Consider the following 18,990-nt stretch of genomic DNA (forward strand, 5'->3'; position numbering starts at 1 on the left):
CTTCCATGGCCTCCCCGGTCACCAGATCGAAACATCACCAAACCTTAATCACTCAAAAATAGGGTAAGAGCTTCTCCTTGAAGAATGGTGTGGTACCCTACTACACACAGTTCAGTACCAGGAAGGAAAGAAGATATTCTGAAGGCAAAGGGTGGCCCTCCTCCTTATTACATCCACGATGTTAATATATTGTTAGGTGTGTCTGTTCCAGGGGGGTGCGGTGGTGCAGTGGGTTGGACCACAGTCCTGCTCTCCGGTGGGTCTGGGGTTCGAGTCCCACTTGGGGTGCCTTGAGATGGACTGGTGTCCCGTCCTGGGTGTGTCCCCTTACGCCCTGAGTTGCCGGGTTAGGCTCCGGTTCCCTGTGACCCTGTATGGGACAAGCGGTTCTGAAAATGTGTGTGTGTGTCTGTTCCTGTCCTACCACAATATGCACATTCCACACGCATGAGGAGAGGGATCCGCTGTGTTCTTATTTTTGAATAATCTTACGTATTTAGCTGACTGATTGATCTCCATCACTAGACGGACTCAGTTTCTGTTGGAATGGTTTTTGTATAGTTTTATAAGCGTAAAGTCTCACAGTAGGCAGGTTCCACAGAATACAGCAGGATAGAGATAGTTTTAGTGAGTCTGCTCGATGGAAGTACGCCTTTAAACCTGCACTCTGGCCAAGTGCTCTCTTAAAAGGGGCTGATGAGAGACTCAGGCTGAATTCATTAGATGCATTTAATAATTTGTCCTCTTAACGGTGACCATTCACATCTTTGCAGGCTCAGTCATTTTTTATTCCTTTTCTTCTCTGCAAGGTCCTGAAGGTCAGCCCCCCGGATGCCAAATTTGTTAATCTGCAATGTATTAATGCAATGGGCGGTTAGTTAATATTCTCCGAGAGTCCGCGCGCAGACGTCCTGTAAAAAGCCAGCAATCCATTTCTTTTAAAGTACTGCTGTCACAGCGGGATTTAGTGCCGAGCGCTCCGCAGTCGGAGTTGCAGAGGAACAGGGCCGCACCGGACGTTTGTCCGGAGCCGAGCGGCTGCCCCCTGCGCGACGGCGGCCAGCTACTGCCGCAAACAGGTGCCGCTTATTTCACGCCCGCTGCCTTCTTTTAAGTGAATTGGCAGACCTGAGCTGGGATTAAATGGAAGACTTTGATAGGGTTTGTATGTTTTTACAACGCTCTTGTTCCATAATCTTATCCGCGGAGTTCTGTATTCATATTTCAGCCTACAACGACGCGCACGCGAGCATGCGCCGTATCCCGTTTCCGCGCTGTTACCGGAGGCCCGGCGCTGAGAAACCGGTTTGTTTGGACCACATCTGGCCACAGCAGGCCTCCCTTGCAAACGGACTGTGCCGTCACGTTGCTGCAGTGCAACCAGGCCCTGTCTCCTGCTCAGACACCAAGCAGTGCTCCTCACTCCCGCCGCAGGTCCGCAAACGGGCACGCTCACGTCGGGGGCAACCGCGGACACCCTCGTACCCCGAGCACCCTACACGCCCCGCACACCCCGCACACCCCACACCCGCCCCTACTACTGCTGGCAGGGAACCCAGTTGTCAACTGGGGAAAAGCCATGGCTGAGGCCATGTGTGAATATTAGACTGGCTTATCTGGTGAGACGCCAGCAAGAAATGTGGAAATTAAAATAAAGGATTAGGGGAAGGCAGGGGGTTTATTTATTTAATATATTTATTTATAGATCAACATTTTGTGAAGCCTGTCACCTTATCACTAATTCTTCTTGACACGTCGTTCCAACTGACATAACTGTAATTTCATGGCTTCTATAACCTATGCAGGAGAGCCTGGGGTGAAACCACAGCTGCCATGACTCCTCTCCTGGGTGAAGCCAAAGCCCTTCTGTGCTCCCGCAGAAACAAACAGCGAAACATAAGAGGTATGAAATTTTTTTTTTTTTTTTTTTTCGTTATTTCAGAAGTCCGCAGTTCAGCATGCTCTGGTCAGCATCTCATTAATTGCGTTCAAGGACCGTTTCTCAGCGTGAAACCTGTGCGAGCGGTAAATGTGGGGCGTTTGTGCACGCAAGAGGCCCAGCAAGCAAGGAGCGAGACCACGTGGAGCTCTGTATTTTGCGGTTACACAACACACCCAAAAGGGTCGGGGTAAATCGGCATCCAACAATAGAGGAAGGAAAAGTCCTTAATTTGTCCAAGGGAACTTAAATGAAATCCGTACGTATCAAATCAGGGCTTTGTCAGGTCCCTGATAAACTAGATGTGACAGTATAAATGTAAAAACACAGCTATTTAAATACGGTGGCTTTGACCTGCGTTCACAAAAACGGTCAGGGTGACGCAAGCCCCCCACCGGAGCAGTATCACGAAACCTCAGGAAAGCCGAAGAGCACAGGGGGCCAGGGCCACGGGGAACCGCCCGCTTTCAAACCTTGGGAGAACCTCTGACACAGGAAGCTATTTATCATAACATGTTGGGGAGATATTGCCTCCATACTGAACCAATTAGGACTGGCCTGTTTCATCATACTGCACAACCTGGGCTGAGCAGCGAAGGGGCTTTGGAGCGTGGTACAGTGCAGTAATTGAATTTTGATTAAACACACATGGCTTATGACCCTACGTAGCTATACAGGAAGGCGTGACCTACCCAGAAAGATGTTTTTGGAGCAGAGACCTAACCGAAAAAACAGGATGTACTTCAGTGATGTTGGAGGGGTTCGGTGGAGGGATGGGATATATGTACAAAAATCAGGGACAGTTGGGGAACAAAGATTCCTTTGAACAATAATCCAGCTTCAGTTTTGGCCCCTTTTCACCCAGCCTTGTTGGGTGCAGTTAATATATGAGTATGATTTGGAGCCCTCTTCCAATTCCTGTGGAAGTGTAAGTAACCGTCATTCTGCGTTGGCCCTGGGATGGCCCGTTAAGTCAACCACGGGAGATGTTTACATGACAACTCACAGCCGGTCACTTGACAGCTGAACGTTCAGGGACTGCGCCAAAAGATCCGAGTATCCAACGTGAAGGTCAAATACATTTGGGAAACATAAAGAATTTACACTGATGTTACTAATAACAATGGGCATATGGCTCGACCTGATAAGGAGTATGGTCTTACTTTTCTGTTACTTCTTGGAGGCCTTCAGCATTTGCTGAAAAACAAACGAGCAAAAGGGTGCTGTCTGATCACAAGAGATGAATGAATAAATGATACGGGGAAACCGGGAGTGTTGTGCTTGTGAGGATTTCGCAACACAAAATGAATCCAGAAGGAAGCTAGTCCTTAGTATACACTGATCTCCCGCTGAATCGAAAAGCAAACTATTGGTTGACTCACTGTCTTTTCGTGCTGAAACAGAAAGATTCTGCAACAGGGTACCAAAGACGCTGCAGACATCTCACAGCTCTTAACACTTTAACTTGGAGGTGAATTTTATCTGACATCCAAGAAAAAAGCCATATTGTTGATTCAGAATTTTCCATGTCGACCGTAAATGAATGGATTTGGTAAACTTCTTTTTAGCATGTTGGATTAACTGCGGTTTGTCTGTTGTTGACCAGGAATGCCTTTCGCTTACAGGGTGAGAGCTCCGTTCATAAAGTGGCACTGCTATGACAGGCTGACATTTTCAGAATTTCTGCATACAGTCAAAATTAAACAAATGGGAAGCATCAAAGTTCAGTCTTAGAAATAATAATGTTTTGCTGTCTTTAAAATCCTGTCACCTTTTGCCTAATTTGGCGCATGAGACTTTAGAAATTCGACCCCACCGTAATTCACCCCGAACTCAACCCTGCCCCCACCCTAACCCAGCTACCCCATCAACAGGATGACACATCCAGATGGAATTTTCCATGTCAATTTTAGATTTAATTTATTTCTGTAAGGACAAGCACACACTGTCAAGGGGCAGATGACCTCATCGTTGCTTTCCTTTTATTCCGTATCAGCAACCCACAGAACATGCTCTGAGAAGTTTTGAAGCTCTTCTTACAGTGGACCTTTAGGGTAGCAGTGCATCATGGGAAAATAAAGCCTGAGGCTTCTCTGAGAAAATCCCCATAAAATGACCAATAACTCACACATTTCAAACCAAAAAAATCACTGCACATTCAATTATTGCCTTTTTTTTTTTTTTTAACTTAGCCTTTGCTTTAGTCCAAACAGACTTATAATTTCACTCCTTCTGAAACCAGGTCCTCAGGAGTACTACAGCAGAGCCCCTCCTAGAACTCTGGTTCAAGTCCTTTATGTAGTTATGTTACATGCTGCCCAAAACAATTTTACCCTTACTTCTCTCTCTTGCTGTGTGGTCCAGCCTGTGCAATTGTGGGTGGAAATGGAAACATCTAGACCACTGGTTTCTTTTCCAAAGATGTGAGATGTTTTTCTTCCAGCTCCTTAGAGAGCAGCCCTGTGCTGCCTGCCCTTCTTCATTTCCAGCCCGTGGCTCCATGGTGGGTTAGGGCACCTATAAAGCATTTGCCAGGATGAGGAATGGCTTTGTGTGATGCCTGGAGGAAGCTGCTGGGTTCTGCAGCTCCTGTACGGAGAGCACTCTATAAATCTCACGCCTCTTATCCATCGCTTGTATTGATAAGCTCTGCTGGGATATAGCAGGAGTATGGGTAGGTGGGGGTGGTGTGACAAAGCGTAAAAAAAAGTCTACACACAGGACATATTTTTGAAAATTTCTAGTGAAACTGTACTCATAAATGTGGCAATTTATGACGAGCCTACATACTGTTATTGTAAATGCCAAATGCAGTTTAATTCTACATGGAAAGTCAAAGGTTTCCAAAATTTCTGTTGTACAAGTGATAGTAACTTGTCATTCAAAGAAGCACAACTATATTTTTCTTCTAGAAGAAAATGTTTGGCAGTTGGAGTATTTTTGAGGCAAGGATTCTCACCATCAACAAGGCAAAACCTCAAAACCCTCATTCTGCATGAGGCAGGTAAATCAATGTTTTCAGAACTGAACTATGTACATATTCAAATTGGTCAAATATACCCATGAAATTAAGATATATGTAGGCTTATCTACATTCATGTGCACTGAAGATGCTTTAAATATTTCCACAGAACATACTGACTTTTTAAAGGTTAAAAAAAAAAAAAAAGATGTCCTTGTGTCATATTTCCCAAAATTAAAAAAAGACATAAGCAAGATAACATGATCAGTAACAAATCTTGACCATATATACATTTATTTGTACTTATATTTCTTCTTCACAGAGTTTTACTGTGTAACATTATGAAGTCTCAGTTACAGAACCGACATCAAGCTAGCTGTTGATGTACAATCGTGATGTAAAATTGTTTCACCTCAAAGACTTCCTCATTCTCTCTACACATAACTAATTATAAAAATTAACACATTATAACATAAACAATGGTTTTGGCATTAACACATGGTAACGTTTGTAATAATTCAGGTCTAAGTCTACTACTTGGATATGGACATAGACACACAGTGCACACACGCACACACAAACCCTCTGGCTTATGCAGGTCCATAAAGAAATCACTTTGCTCTGATTAACTGCCTGGCTCTATTCAGCGTTGCATGAATGATAGGGTGACCGCTTCCTTGAGCCTAGGATCAGATGCACTCAAGTGAGAACTGAGAATGGAAGTGTACTTGACACTGGTTCAACTCTTATTCCTTGCAGATCATTCAGGGTAAAGCAGGAATGGTGTGTATAAAGGGAATAAACACCACACAATCATACAGAGCAACAACTGCCATGTGTGTGACTGGCAGTGGAGCAATGAGGACAGGGAAAGCATTTTCATAACCTTAAATTGGATACACACACAGCTAGGTTCACCTCTAGCATTCAGTTCTGATTCCTTCATAAATTGTACTTTGGTGTGGGAGTTCAACTACAAGTACTTAAAACAGTATTGTGATACCAACAGAACCCTGATGCCAAAAACAAGGCCAAAAAGAGGGGGAGATGCATTGACAGACACTGACCAAGTCTCAATGGGCTGGGAACAGTTTGAGATGCTTTTCATTGTTGTGAGTCATGGCACCATCTCTTATGTCCTGGACTGAACTCTGTACTCATTTTGCCCTTGGAGCCATATTCAGCTTCTTTACTCCAAAAACACATGTTGGCAGATTTCTCTCTGTTGTATGTTATGGAACACTGATGGGAATCTTAAGGGAAAAAAAGCTCCGCTTGACACAGCTAAATTCAGATCCCTTTCCCCTAAAATAAACAAAAACATCCACACTTAAAAACATGCATTATTCAAGTAGGTCTCAAAGATAACTTACATTTACTTCATTCTGAAAACAGAAATAGGAAAATGTTATATTGTTGGCAGGGGGGCACAGCAGGCTTGGTCAGGGCCAGCTCTCCAGTGGGTCTGGAGTTCAAGTCCTGCTTGGGGTGCCTTGTGACAAACTGGCATCCCATCCTGGGTGTGTCCCCTCCCCCAGGCCCTGTGCTGCCGGATTAGGCTCCAGCTTGCCGCAACCCTGTTTGGGACAAGTGATTTAAGACAATGTGTGTGTATATTGTCACCTGACATCCACATTTTTATTCATTTAACTGACACTTTTATCCAAAGCAACTTACAATGTTAAGGTTACAATTATTTACCCCTTTGTACAACTGGGTAATTTTACTGGAGCAATTTAGGGTAAGCACCTTGCTCAAGGGTACTACATCCAGAGGTGAGGCTTGAACCCACAACCTTTGGGTCCAAAGGCAGTAGCTCTAACCAGTATACTTCCAGCTGTCCTGGTTAGTTTTTTCATACGTGACAAATGCAGTGATTAAGATATAATAAAGTGTAATCACACAGGGAAAACTGTCCCATGCATCTCATGTTGAAGTTAAACATCCATAAAAACCTTATTAGGGTTTTACCCAAATCTGAGATGTCTTTGGGGGCTTTGCAGACATGTGCTAACAGGCCGACTGTAAATCCCGGCCTTTTATAGCTGTCGGGGTTGACAAATGGCTTCTACGCATCATAGCTTCCAGATTTGGGACAAACTGTTGTTAAAAACGGCCTGGAGATACTGATTAATTTCCATCGTATGAACATCATCATGGTGAAATTGAGAAAATGCTGATTTTTTTTGAAACAGTATACTAAGTAAAACTATGCCGTATTCTTTGTAAATTTACCACTGTAGAGGCCTTGCTTATTACAAAAGGATTAACACTCCCAAACATACTGAGGGACAAGTAATGGTAAAGAAGATAGCAAAGTGTACTAAGTGGTTTAATAAAACTAGCCATACATTAAATGTGTAGCTACAATTGATATGCTTTTTCGGTAAAAAAAAGAAATAAATGTTTAATTCATAATGTAACATTTTAAAATAAATACTCTTAAATATTATTAATCATACTTTCCCCCCTCATACAATTTGTCATTAAGGTCTAAGTGATGCATCACATATAGTGATTATTACATTTAACATAATGTTCACAGAAAATTGTATGTATTTTCTCTGGGCTTCTAACTTTAGCAATGAAACTGTGAGGCTGGACCTGTCAAAATAAATATGTCCAATATAGCGTGTGCACAAAACATCACAACATCCACAACCGCTGGTCCCGAGCGGGGTTGCGGCAAAGGCTAAGTGGGAGGGGGACACACCCAGGATGGGACACCAGTCTGCCGCAGGCACCAAGCAGGACTTGAACCCGAGACCCACCATAGAGCAAGCCCCAGCCAAACCCGCTGCACCACTATGCCCCCCGATATACTGAATGAAAACCTAAAACATGTGAATTGTAGCTTTGTAAAGTCTGGCATTTGTCCATACAAGTCTTAATTACTTCAACTTTTTCAATTTCACTTTACAGCCTTTCCCTTTAGCTGCCCAAAATGTGTCTGTTTCCGGGTGGTAGTGCAAGAAAATAAGTCCAATTTTGTGAAATAGGAAGGTATATATTATGTGATAATTAGCATAAAAGCAAGCCAAGTCCGAATATTCTTGCAAACCGTGTGAAGTTTGATTTTGTGAAGACACTGACTGACTTTCTACATTATTCTGGTATAGAAGAGTAAGGAGCAGCTGTAAACCTCAGCAAGAAGCCAAGCACTTACTAACCGTCCCTGCATTTTAGTCTGTTTCAATGTAAACATTTCAAGGTCTACAACTGGCTGCACGTGTGGCTGTACAGCAAGACACATGTCACAAACCCTTTTACACATCACAAAGGCTCATACTAGTCCTAGCATCTAGCTGTGATCACCATAGAAGGGAAAAGAGCAGCACCCCCAAACCCACCCAGTGAAGCCCATATGGAAAAGGATGTTCTCTATGACAGAAACTTTTTTTAAAGTGTCAGCAAGGATGTGAGAAGGGGAGGTACATTGGAATGACAGCTTCCATGGAGGTGGATCAAGGTGGCAGTAACAAGTGCCATCACACAACCTTTTGGATCCCACCGTGTGTTACCAACATTTGCATTGCAGCCTGAGATTTAATCATTCCTTCTCCACCACTGGAATGGCCTGCTGGGAAAGCACAGGAAGCAACTGGGCTGACAGGTCACACCTCAAGGTGTCCTTGGACAAGAGTTTGCTTTCTGACCTCCACAGATACTCCCTGTTCCTTTTCGACTACGTCTAAGGCCCAGTATAGAGTAAAATCCACACGTCTGATCAGTTTCCTTGAGGATTTCTATACAAGAGCTCTTAAAGGAATAAGAATGTTGGCAGAATTATGTGACAGCACACATTTTATCTTTTCTTGTGGCTCAAGGTGAAAGTGCTAACAGATCAACAGACCATCCTATGACTATGCAGATGAATAATGGTCACATTACTGTGGTCGACGTCTCACCTCACTGTGCTGTTCAGGGCAAAATCTGTGTCCTCCTGTAGGTCTCATTTGTGATGGAGAGCCGAGTCAGCCGAGCTCCATAATAATCCACTATGTAGCTGGAGCCATCTGATGGACCAACAATCTAAGGTGACATTATACACACAGACACAGAAAAAAAATATCCAGCAAGTCAACATATGTGTTCTTATGAACTGGTTTGCAACCGTGGCCACAAACATTACAAAAACTGAAAGTGGTCCATTTTCAAAATACACATTGCATGTGTACCACCAGTAAGTCATGATAGCAATCTGAAGACAAAATGAAGGCAGGCTGGCTAGATAAATGGAAGCAGTGGAGGACACTCCATCTGAGCTCCAGCCCATTTCATTCTCTCCCTTCTGGTTTCAATATGACCAACTTGGAAAAAGACGACGAAGGTGCTGGTTCCAGGCCAGCTCTGGGATCAGCTCACATCAAAGTAATAGCAAGAAGCTGACACACAGACAGGGTAATGGTTTCCTGTGAGTGCACCATGAACACCTGGACTCCAGCGGTGCTGCTCTGACGGGTGAAAACACATCTGGCATTCAGCAGCGTGGCGCAGAGACAACCCAGAGTGGGTCTGACTGTGATTGAAGCTGACTCAGTGTTAAGCAATGTCAAGGTTAGCAATTTGCCAGCTTTGCGTTACTACAGCCCATAAGACCAACAGAAACGCTTCTGAATATCGCTGTGTGATGTACTTCAAGTTTTCATACATGGTCATTTTGACAACTTGATAAAAAGCAGATTTTTTGAGGTAAGACTTTTCAGTGTTTTACCAAAACAAAAATATGTGCTATCTAATTTCTCTATGTAACCTACATCAAATTTTCCAAATATATTCCAGGTTCGAATCCTGTTCCTGCTGTAGTAGTCTTGACCAAGGCACTTACCCTGAATCGATACAGTAAGGAAACACTACAGTATCAATGGCAAAAATCACTTTCAGTAGGTTAGTATATGAACCTTGCATCATAAGCCACCTTGAACAAAGCACTTAGCTAAATAATATGTTAACATGTAATGTTAATAATGGCCACATTTTAATGTACCAAATCATAAGTGCTCATAAAGTGTGTATATACACATAGACTTGTGCGTACAGCAGTGTAAGGTATTCATTAGTTCCCAAAGATGCACTCTGCTGTCCATGCTGCTCTTAGCCAAGGTATTTAAACTTAAAATATAGCTCTTTAGCAAGTAATACAACACATAAATAGGCTCTCCTGGGAGGTGGGACTCTTTATCAAAAGTGTCACTCTTTAAAAACAGAGTGGCCTAGACAGCGTACAGCTAATTGAGAATGTAAGTGTGCAGCAAGTCTGCGCCAACAGCACTTCTTAAAAGCATTGCTCTCTCAGGGCCCTCAATACCACATTAAGAGAACAATAAACACTGCTGGGGTCTCGTTAATCAAAGCAGCCCTTGCAAAAAAATATATATTTTTTTCTTTTTCTGACAAAAAAAAAGTGGTCTCATGAAAAAGGAAACAAATTTCTTTAACCTGAATATGGTCAAAATACTTGTTTTTCTGAGTGAGAATGGGTTGAAGGCTGAGACACATATATGGATTACATTTTTTAAATTGTTCTTTTAGTCACAGGAGGCTCTGGAGCAGTCGTGAGAACCCACAGTCCTCCCAGCACCCCAGAGATTTATGCCTCTCATTCCATTCTGAGATTAGCTTCATTCATTACCTGAAGAGGAGGGCAAGTTACAGAGCGCCACTTCATCTTCGACTAACCAGCTGCACTGACAACAGTTGGTCAGACAATCTCAATATTGAAGGGAAAAAAGACAATGATGTTGGATCTAAAGAAGTAACCTCAAGGTCTAACTCTTCATTTGTAGCCTTTTGGGACTACTCAGAGCCCCAGAGTTTAATTTACTGTCATCTCCAAAAGAAGCAAGCTCAGGTATAAAATAAGAACAATAAAATGATCCTGCACTAACAGTGACTTATCATGATATGCTCCAAGTAGGGCAATTATAAAAGATATGCATCTGCTGTGTGGATATACGTATTAATTCATTATAAGACAACTTAGTTCACTGTGCCTTACATTCATTTGTTAAAATCACAGTCAAAATGTCAAGACAGAGCAACATCTGTTAGCCATACAGTCATGTCAAGACACACAAACGTGATTGCTTGGATGATTAAGTTTTTCTCAGTCTCAGTTTCCTGTAGCCCTCACATCAAAGTGAACCCACTTTTCACCTGATCTGAGATACATAATTAAGAAATACTGACTCTAAGGCTACTTCAGAGAAAAGTCTACAGTCAAAGGGAGAAGTGAGACAGGCCTGTGACATGCATAAGACAAGGAGGCATAAGCTTGAGGGGATGGAGGGCAGCAGGTAGCACACTGACTAGAATCACCGCCTTCCATTCAAAGAACCCAAGTTCAAATCTCACCTCCTCCTATAGTAACTTTGATATAGGCCCTAACTATGAAATGATACAGTAAGAATTACCCTACAGTATAAATGGGCAAACTGCAAGCAACTCAAGTCTATAAACATAACACTGTAAGATGCTTTGGAGAAAAGCATCAGCCAAATGAATAAATTTATGGATCTGTCACTGGCAACAGCAGGGAGTCAAGGACCTTTTTCTTGAAAACTGTGCTCCTACCCAAGATTTGAGGGCAGCCCTGGGTATATGACATATTTAGTACCTCATGGGCAGTGTAGTCAGTCCACCCTCTTCTAACTTTTCCACTAATGGAAGTGGAGGAGAAACCAAAATCTGTGCACTGCACTTGTAGAGCTGTCTGTGAGGACTGGGTCCTGTAGTCACAACAGAGATGTGCAGGTCCATGAGAAATGATGAAATGACAGGTTTTTTTCCTGTAGTGCAATGTGATGGGGTGACCATCGCTGAACCTGTTCAATAAGACAGGCTGCTCATCAAGGAGCACTTGAACGGGCACATCCTACAAAATATGCCCATGTCTGTTGAGATCTGGGACATATGATGAGTTGATCATTTTTTTGTCTGGAAGAATTTTAAACTGCAAAATCAAACTTGACTTGCCCAATCATACGAAAGTGGGTTTTGGATGTAAATCTATTTGTCCCTGTACTGAGCAGTTGGGACTAATCACTCCACTTTACTAAAACCCATCTCATTCTCCCTAGAAGATGGAATTATAAATCACTCCCTAGATTTGGACTCTACCCTGATATTTTACCCAGACCTACACTGTCTCCTACATTTTACTTCAGAAACAGCCTATGGTAGACACCACTCTGTGATAAGCTGACTCCACACATATTGTTCACAACAATTAGTCAGTAGAGCTGCTCCTATGTCATCTTATTTAGTAACTAACCAAACAACCAAGCATGCTGTAGGGAGGAAAAAAAAGAAAAAAAAAATCACAACATTTCAGAAGAATTTGCCTGAAAACACATCCTTTGATAGTGTGAGCTGAGTGCTTGGACAGAAATGATAATTTTCCATTCATTTATTCTTTCATTCATTCATTATCAATAACTGCTTGTCCAAAGCATGGTCCCAGTGCTCCTGAACCTATGCTGGAATCATAGGAAACAAGGCAGGGTACACCCTGGACATTCAGTCAGAGGGCAAACACACATGCACGCATACTGTGGGCAACTTAAAATCACAAATTCACCTGAAACACACTTTTAGACTCGGAAGAAACTGAAGTACCCAGAAGAAACCCAAACAAACACGGGGAGAACATGGAAATTCTGCACAGACTTTGCAGGATTCAGCCCCCACATCTAAACCCATACACCAGGAACTGTGAGCTACCACCACTACCTGCTGTGCCACCATGCCATCCACATTTTTATTATAATATAAAGATTTAGGTGCATAATACTAAGAAAGAATAATTATGAGTATAATTGTTTCTCAGCTCCAGCTTAGAGTTCTGCTCACCTGCATTGAGATCAACATGAAGTCCACCAGACTGCCAATGCCACAGAAGCCAACTGTGCAGAATTTCAACAGACCTGGAAAACAGCAGCACAATGACGAGACAGTGATGCCACGGGACAGCAGGCCTGCTAACCCCTGGCCAAGACCCACACTGTGTAACTTTGGGAGTTTTCAACTGAAAGCCCTTCAGCTCCTGTGTGAAACTGTGAGACATTCAGGTGGCTGGGCAAGGCTTCAAATGCATTCTTCATTCTGCAGCATTAATTACCCAATTTAACATCTGCCATGTGTAATGGTGTTTGCAAACTGATATGAGCTGTAAAGACACAAAACGGCCTATTCAGAACATCACCATGTGCTGTGGTTATCAGTTTTTATGTTTTGCCTGTTTGCCTGCCATTTTAATTTCTTAAATTATGATGGTACTCACTGTTTTTAACTTCTCCCACCCAATTTGATCTTTCATGAAGAGAATTCTCTGAACTTGTACACATAATAAACACACCATCAAAAGAAACAAAAGGCTCAAGAGTTATTTTGTACTCCTCATATTTCGCAGATGCTTTGACCACATTATCAGCACTGTCCATGGCAACATAGTAAAGCGCTTTGCAGCTGTGTGAAACCTCCCTTCATCCCCTAAGTCAATTGATATTGTAGTCCGAGTAAAGGTAGTAGGTATTCTACTGTGGACAATACAGTTGATTTAAAAAGGCCATAAGTCAACTTTATACAACAGTGTAAATGCCTCTCCATACCCGATACTAAAACATGTTTGGTCTTTTTGGATCTTTTTGTACTGTATACTGTATTATTACAGTGCCCTCAAAAATTACTGGCACCCTTGATAAAGATGAGCAAAAAGGGCTATGAGAAATGTCTTTATTGTTCATTATTGTGATCTTACACTCAAATTGTGTGAGAACTCTAATTTTTCAAAAGTAAAATTAAGAAAGGAAAAATCCTCACAAAAAAATTAACATTTTTATTTAAATACACGTGTCACAATTATTGGGAGTCAAATTCTCAGAAACAAAATCTATTTAACATACATTTACATTGATATCTGACCTTTTAAAAGCACATGGGGGTCTTTAGGAACTTTTAAGTGATGATCCATGACTTCTAGTTTCACTGGGGTACAAATGTGAGGTAACACATAATGAGCCAAAACCCTTTAGTCATCCATCAACACAGGTAAGATCAGAGAATACACAAACGAAATGAGACAAAAGATTGAGTTTCAAAAATCATGGCTATAAAAAATATAGATCCCCGTTTCCAGTATGATAGTACAAATTAAGATTTGTCAAACAACTGGAGCTGTGATGAACCTGACTGGAAGAGGACATAAGCCTATTTTGCCTTCATGACTGTTAGGATGGTCAGAAAGGCAAAACTTTGTCCAAGGATTACAGTTGGGACAACTGCAACAGCTGCTTGGATCCTGAGGTTACCATGTCTCCAAAACAGCAATTAGATGCCACCTCCATGCAAAAAAAAAAAAAAAAAAAAAAAACTATTTGGCAGGTTTGCCTGAAGAAGGCCTCTGCTGACATCACAGTACAAACATAAGTGCCTGCAATTTGCTTCACATTACTGGCATCTGATTATAACTGGGTTTCATGGTCAAGACAAAACAAAAAAGGAGCTTCTTGCAATAAAAACCAGAAGCGGGTTTGGAGTAAAATGAGTCAAAATCGTGAAGAAAAAACAAAATCCTCACTGTGAAGCATGGCGGTGGATCTGCAATGTTGCGGGGCTGATTTTACTTTCAAAGGCCCTGGGAATCTTGTTAGGATAGATGGCATCATTGTCTCCATAAAATATGAAGCCTTTTTTTAAATCAAAATCTGGTTGCTACTGCCAAAAGGCTAAGACTGGGTTGTGGCTGGATATCGCAGAAGGACAATAAGCTAACGCTTACCTCCAAATCCACACAAAAATGATTGACTAACCACAAAATCAAGCTTTTACAGTGGTCATATGCCAGTGCTTTAACCTAAAACCCATTGAAAACCTGTTGAGTGAGCTGAAGAGGAGAGTCTACGAACAATGAGACAAGGAGATTTTGTATGGGGGAATGGTCTCAGATCTGTTTTTGTGTGCTTTCCAATCTCACCCGGTATTATAAGAAAAGACTCAACACTGTTATTTGCAAAAGTAGAGTACACAAACTATGAAATGTAGGGGTGCCAATTATTGAGACATCAATTAAGAAAAAAAGTTTAAATTTTTTGTGAGGATTTCTTTAAATAATTTTACCTAAGTGCTAGAGTTCCCTAATAATTTAAGTTTAGAATCAAGCTAATATACAATAAAGACATTTTCTAGCCTTTTGTCCTCACCTTCATCAAGGGTTCCAATTATTCTGGAAGCCATTGTGCAACAACAAACTCATTATAGCACATTTCACAGAGGACACAGAAAGAACCAAATTACAGGGAATAAAAAAAGATATTATTTGATCAAATAAAAACCTTAATTTCCAACAATTACCATTAGTAGTTTTACAAAAATTGCCGGTGTGGGGAACTTAAATACACAGCTTGCTTGGCGGCCAAGCGAAGCGACTGTTTAAAAAGATGCCCACCGTGTTCTCCTCAGAACCAAAGGCTGCCTGCCTAGGGGCCAGCCAGGCCCTAATGGCTTAATGGCACAGCGGTGCCACGGCTGGCCTCCGGCAGCCAGGCCAGGTGCTGCTGCTCGCAGGGACCCAGGCTAGCCTGCGCCTGCACAGTGTGGAGCTGCCATTTCCATCCCCAAGCACCGGAAACAAAGAGCCCCCAAGTGAGGTGGGGGTGTGAGCTTTCATCCACTGGGCCCTTTGTGATCTTGCAGGTGCTTAATTAAAAATAAGACCTCAATCAGAAAGAACGAGGGAGGGGAAAAACACATGCCGTTTCATGCTTGACTTCAGTGTTTTGATGTACTGCCCATTTATAGTATGGGTGCTTCTGGGTGAGATAATGGCAAAATTATACAGCTCTTCGCAAGCAGGATCTACAGTAAAGTGAAAGGCATGGACAGCACTTATATAACTGTTTCACAACTCTCTTTACCCTTCGGTTGCCCTGTCGTCCTGTTTCACCTTGCCTGCATTAAAACAGAAAATGAGCCAACAGACAACTCCTACAGTCCTACTGCGTGGTGAGGCAGGTGGGCTTCTGGGCTCCGGTTAATGTGCTAGTTTATTCCTTACCTTTCCACTTTCAGCCTAAATAATACTGTAGGCCATGTTGTGCCACTGACTTCCTCAGTGTGAACCAGTAATTTAATCATCTGAACTGATTTCATACCAAACTGCATATTTCTCTTTGCCTTTTGTTCAAAGGAAAAAACAACCCAACCTGAATAATAATCTCTAATAGACAACTATTAAAACAGAGAATATCAAGCAAGCAAAAAAAATAAAAAATACTAATCAGAAAAATAGCACAAAACAGGATCAGTAAAAAAAAAAAAAAAAAAAAAATTTGTTAGTAAGACTGACTAATTTTTCAAACAATTTTTTGAATGATGGGTAAACTTTTATGCTGTTACTCATATGACGTATACTGGTTTATTTGGTGAAATGTGACAAATTGACTGTATTGTAGAATCCGTGTCTCTCCCTCCATTGATGTAATGTACTCTGTATTCTCTGAGATGCTGCTTTGGAGAAAAGTGTCTGCTAAATGAATAAATATAACGTAAATGTTAAAACAATGTGACTTTGTATAAGAGTGAAGGAGAATGAAAATTTTCCCGTCATAATTAAAGTGGCACAGGGAACACACCAACACCACTTAACCTGAAGTTTCATTTTGCAGAGGTACAGCAAGGTCATTTTCACTAAAAAAGGTTATGAGAGAACGCTGACTGAACTCACCTAAAGCTGGGTATCCTAGGTAGAAGCGATCGGCCCCCAGCCATCCAAGGAAGAGAGAAAGAGCCACTGCAACTTTGTATGAATAACCGTTCCTGAATGGAAAGAAAAAATTACTATTAAAACAATGCTATAGACTCTAAGAAGAGTAAGAACTCCTAGCACAAAAAAAAAAAAATGTAGACTCATCATTGGCCTTATTATAATCAGCAACAAATAAGTAACATATTATATAATGTTTTCCAACTTATAAGGAAATACACACACACACACACACATTTTCAGAACCGCATGTCCCATACAGGGTCACGGGGAACCGGAGCCTACCCGGCAACACAGGGCGTAAGGCTGGAGGGGGAGGGGACACACCAAGGACGGGACGCCAGTCCATCGCAAGGCACCCCAAGCGGAACTTGAACCCCAGACCCACTGGAAAGGAGGACTGTGGCCCAACCCACTGCGCCACCGCACCCCCGTTTATAAGGAAATATATTAAACATTATTTCACATACACATTTCTACAGGGGATTGATTTGTTGAATCCAACTTCTTCTCCACTGAATTTAAACTCTGTCCCATTGGAAAATCTGCAGCTGATGTTGGGTGCAGGAAGGCATTCAACTGAAACCATTCAAGTAAATATCATTAAAAGAAAGCAATACACACAGCATAAGCACATATAAAATGACATGTTTTGTTACATTTATATAACGCGTATATACAAATATACATTTCTGTCTCCAAGTCACATACATACACATGGAACAATGATCATATACAGTATTACCACTGGTATTTCTCCTAATTTTACATTAAGACCCAAAAAAATGAGTTCTAATCTTAAAAACCTGTCATTCTCATCTTCCCAATATATCCAAGACAAAAAATACAACTTTTTATGAAATTAAATGCAGAAATAGAAACTCTGAGGCCAAATCCTACTCACCCCAAGCAATTGAATCCCTGCAGTTGTCAGGCTCTTGAGTGGCATCATCTATCTTTGGTTCGTTGCAGCGATATGTAATTAATGTTAAGGAAATAAGTGAGATATTTCTATTTCTAATCAGCATATTCGATTTCCATACAATTGCACACAGTCTAACACGTAGCCTCAAACGTGCATTTTTCCACAAGAAGCCTAAGAGGACTTCAAGTGCAGTGCACAGCTTTAAGGCCTTAGATTTAAGCTCACCCTAGTTGGCAATGGCTGTGACCCAGCAGGGGACTCCGTCCTTTAGGTCATGTCCACACCAGCAGAAAACCTAATCGCAGCCAAGCTCAAGTCAGTTTGTACTGCTACAACCTTGAGTCTGTGGCTCTGAGATGTCTTAGTACCGTGGCTCCACAGGCTGACAACTGTCCCACAGAGGACTCCCAGCTGAGGGACCCTGCCTGTCACTGGAGGACTAATATGGTGGACCAATGGTGGACAGGAGCCGTATCCACTCCACCTGTATTACACATCCATCGTCCTCGCGCCATTTCAAAATACTAGTTTCACTGAAAATACCGCCTGATTCTCAGAACATTAAGTTTAGCACTGTCCCCAAATGAAGACTTCGCAAAAGAAGTGCTTGTTAAATAAACAAAACCAGGTTATCTGTGTTTAAAAATTTTAAAAATGCGCTGAGTGAGTCTGACATTAGTGACCGTCTCTGACTGACAGCGCACACAGCCCGTGAGGTAACAACACAACACAGACAGTGTCAGTGTCGAGCCAGAAGTGAAGTGGCTCTACCACAACATTACTACTACTTGCCTACATTTCCAAACATAAGTTATTTACAAACAAATTAAACTTTAGTACCTCTCACTCAGAAAAAAAATGACAGAGTAGCGTTTATGGACACACGTCAGACATGATCGATGTACATGTCGTCTCAGTCTGGCAGTTTAGCTAGGCTAGCACAACGTTGAACGACGGCAGGCGAATAACAGTGAGTTATATATTAGGATTTATTAGACGATGAGAAGGATATTGTCCCAGTCGCAGGTTTTCGCAGTTTTCCACTCCATCCGCTAAGACGTATGTCACAATAAAACAAATGAAAGAGAGCAAAGCGAGTGTGCTCGCGGAGTGCGGGAGGATAACGCGCGTGCAGGAGGCGGCCATGTCGAAGCTGCTCTCCGTCACAGGAGGCCGGCGGCCCTTAAAGGGACAGGCAGGCAGCGCCGCCGCTGCTCTCTCAACTTTAGCGGGGAAAAACAGGGGAAAGCACAACTAAACCACTCGTTCGGGGGAGTCTGCCCACCATAATAGCGCTTTTATGACCAATGTGTCGGAGAAAGCGAAGAGTCACGGACAGATAGTTGCCGTTTGTGTTTCATACAGTGTGGAAACTGGAGTAGCTTAGCAGAGGCTGGACGGAG

The 18,990-nt window shown here is 42.2% G+C and overlaps 1 protein-coding gene across 4 annotated transcripts; it reads right to left on the minus strand.

The window, feature by feature from the left end:
• Positions 1 to 3,847: 3,847 nt before the first annotated feature.
• On the minus strand, positions 3,848 to 18,802 carry tm2d1 (TM2 domain containing 1). Of its 4 annotated transcripts, none has more exons than XM_018726764.2 (7): positions 18,600 to 18,802; positions 17,567 to 17,640; positions 17,133 to 17,241; positions 16,624 to 16,715; positions 12,753 to 12,826; positions 8,810 to 8,933; positions 3,848 to 4,456 (listed from the first exon to the last, which is right to left on the minus strand). In XM_018726764.2, exons 1-6 carry the CDS (start codon positions 18,731 to 18,733, stop codon positions 8,823 to 8,825), a joined length of 594 nt encoding a protein of 197 aa, XP_018582280.1. In that variant the 5' UTR covers positions 18,734 to 18,802; the 3' UTR covers positions 3,848 to 4,456; positions 8,810 to 8,822. The 4 variants fall into 4 exon arrangements, with proteins under 4 accessions (XP_018582280.1, XP_018582277.1, XP_018582279.1 ...); XM_018726761.2 differs by lacking the exon at positions 3,848 to 4,456 and adding an exon at positions 6,012 to 6,206; XM_018726763.2 differs by lacking the exon at positions 3,848 to 4,456 and adding an exon at positions 6,442 to 6,478.
• Positions 18,803 to 18,990: the final 188 nt, after the last annotated feature.

Source organism: Scleropages formosus, chromosome 9 (genome assembly GCF_900964775.1).
Source record: "Scleropages formosus chromosome 9, fSclFor1.1, whole genome shotgun sequence".
Lineage (NCBI taxonomy): Eukaryota > Metazoa > Chordata > Actinopteri > Osteoglossiformes > Osteoglossidae > Scleropages > Scleropages formosus.

Excerpts from the sequence above, each read along its gene's own strand:
- tm2d1 (XM_018726760.2), bottom strand. The coding sequence starts at position 18,733 with ATGGCCGCCTCCTGCACGCGCGTTATCCTCCCGCACTCCGCGAGCACA. Across the intron at positions 17,242-17,566 it reads CAGGGATTCAATTGCTTGGG|TTGAATGCCTTCCTGCACCC; the intron begins GTGAGTAGGATT and ends GAATGGTTTCAG. Across the intron at positions 16,716-17,132 it reads TCAATCCCCTGTAGAAATGT|GAACGGTTATTCATACAAAG; the intron begins GTATGTGAAATA and ends CTTTCCATTCAG.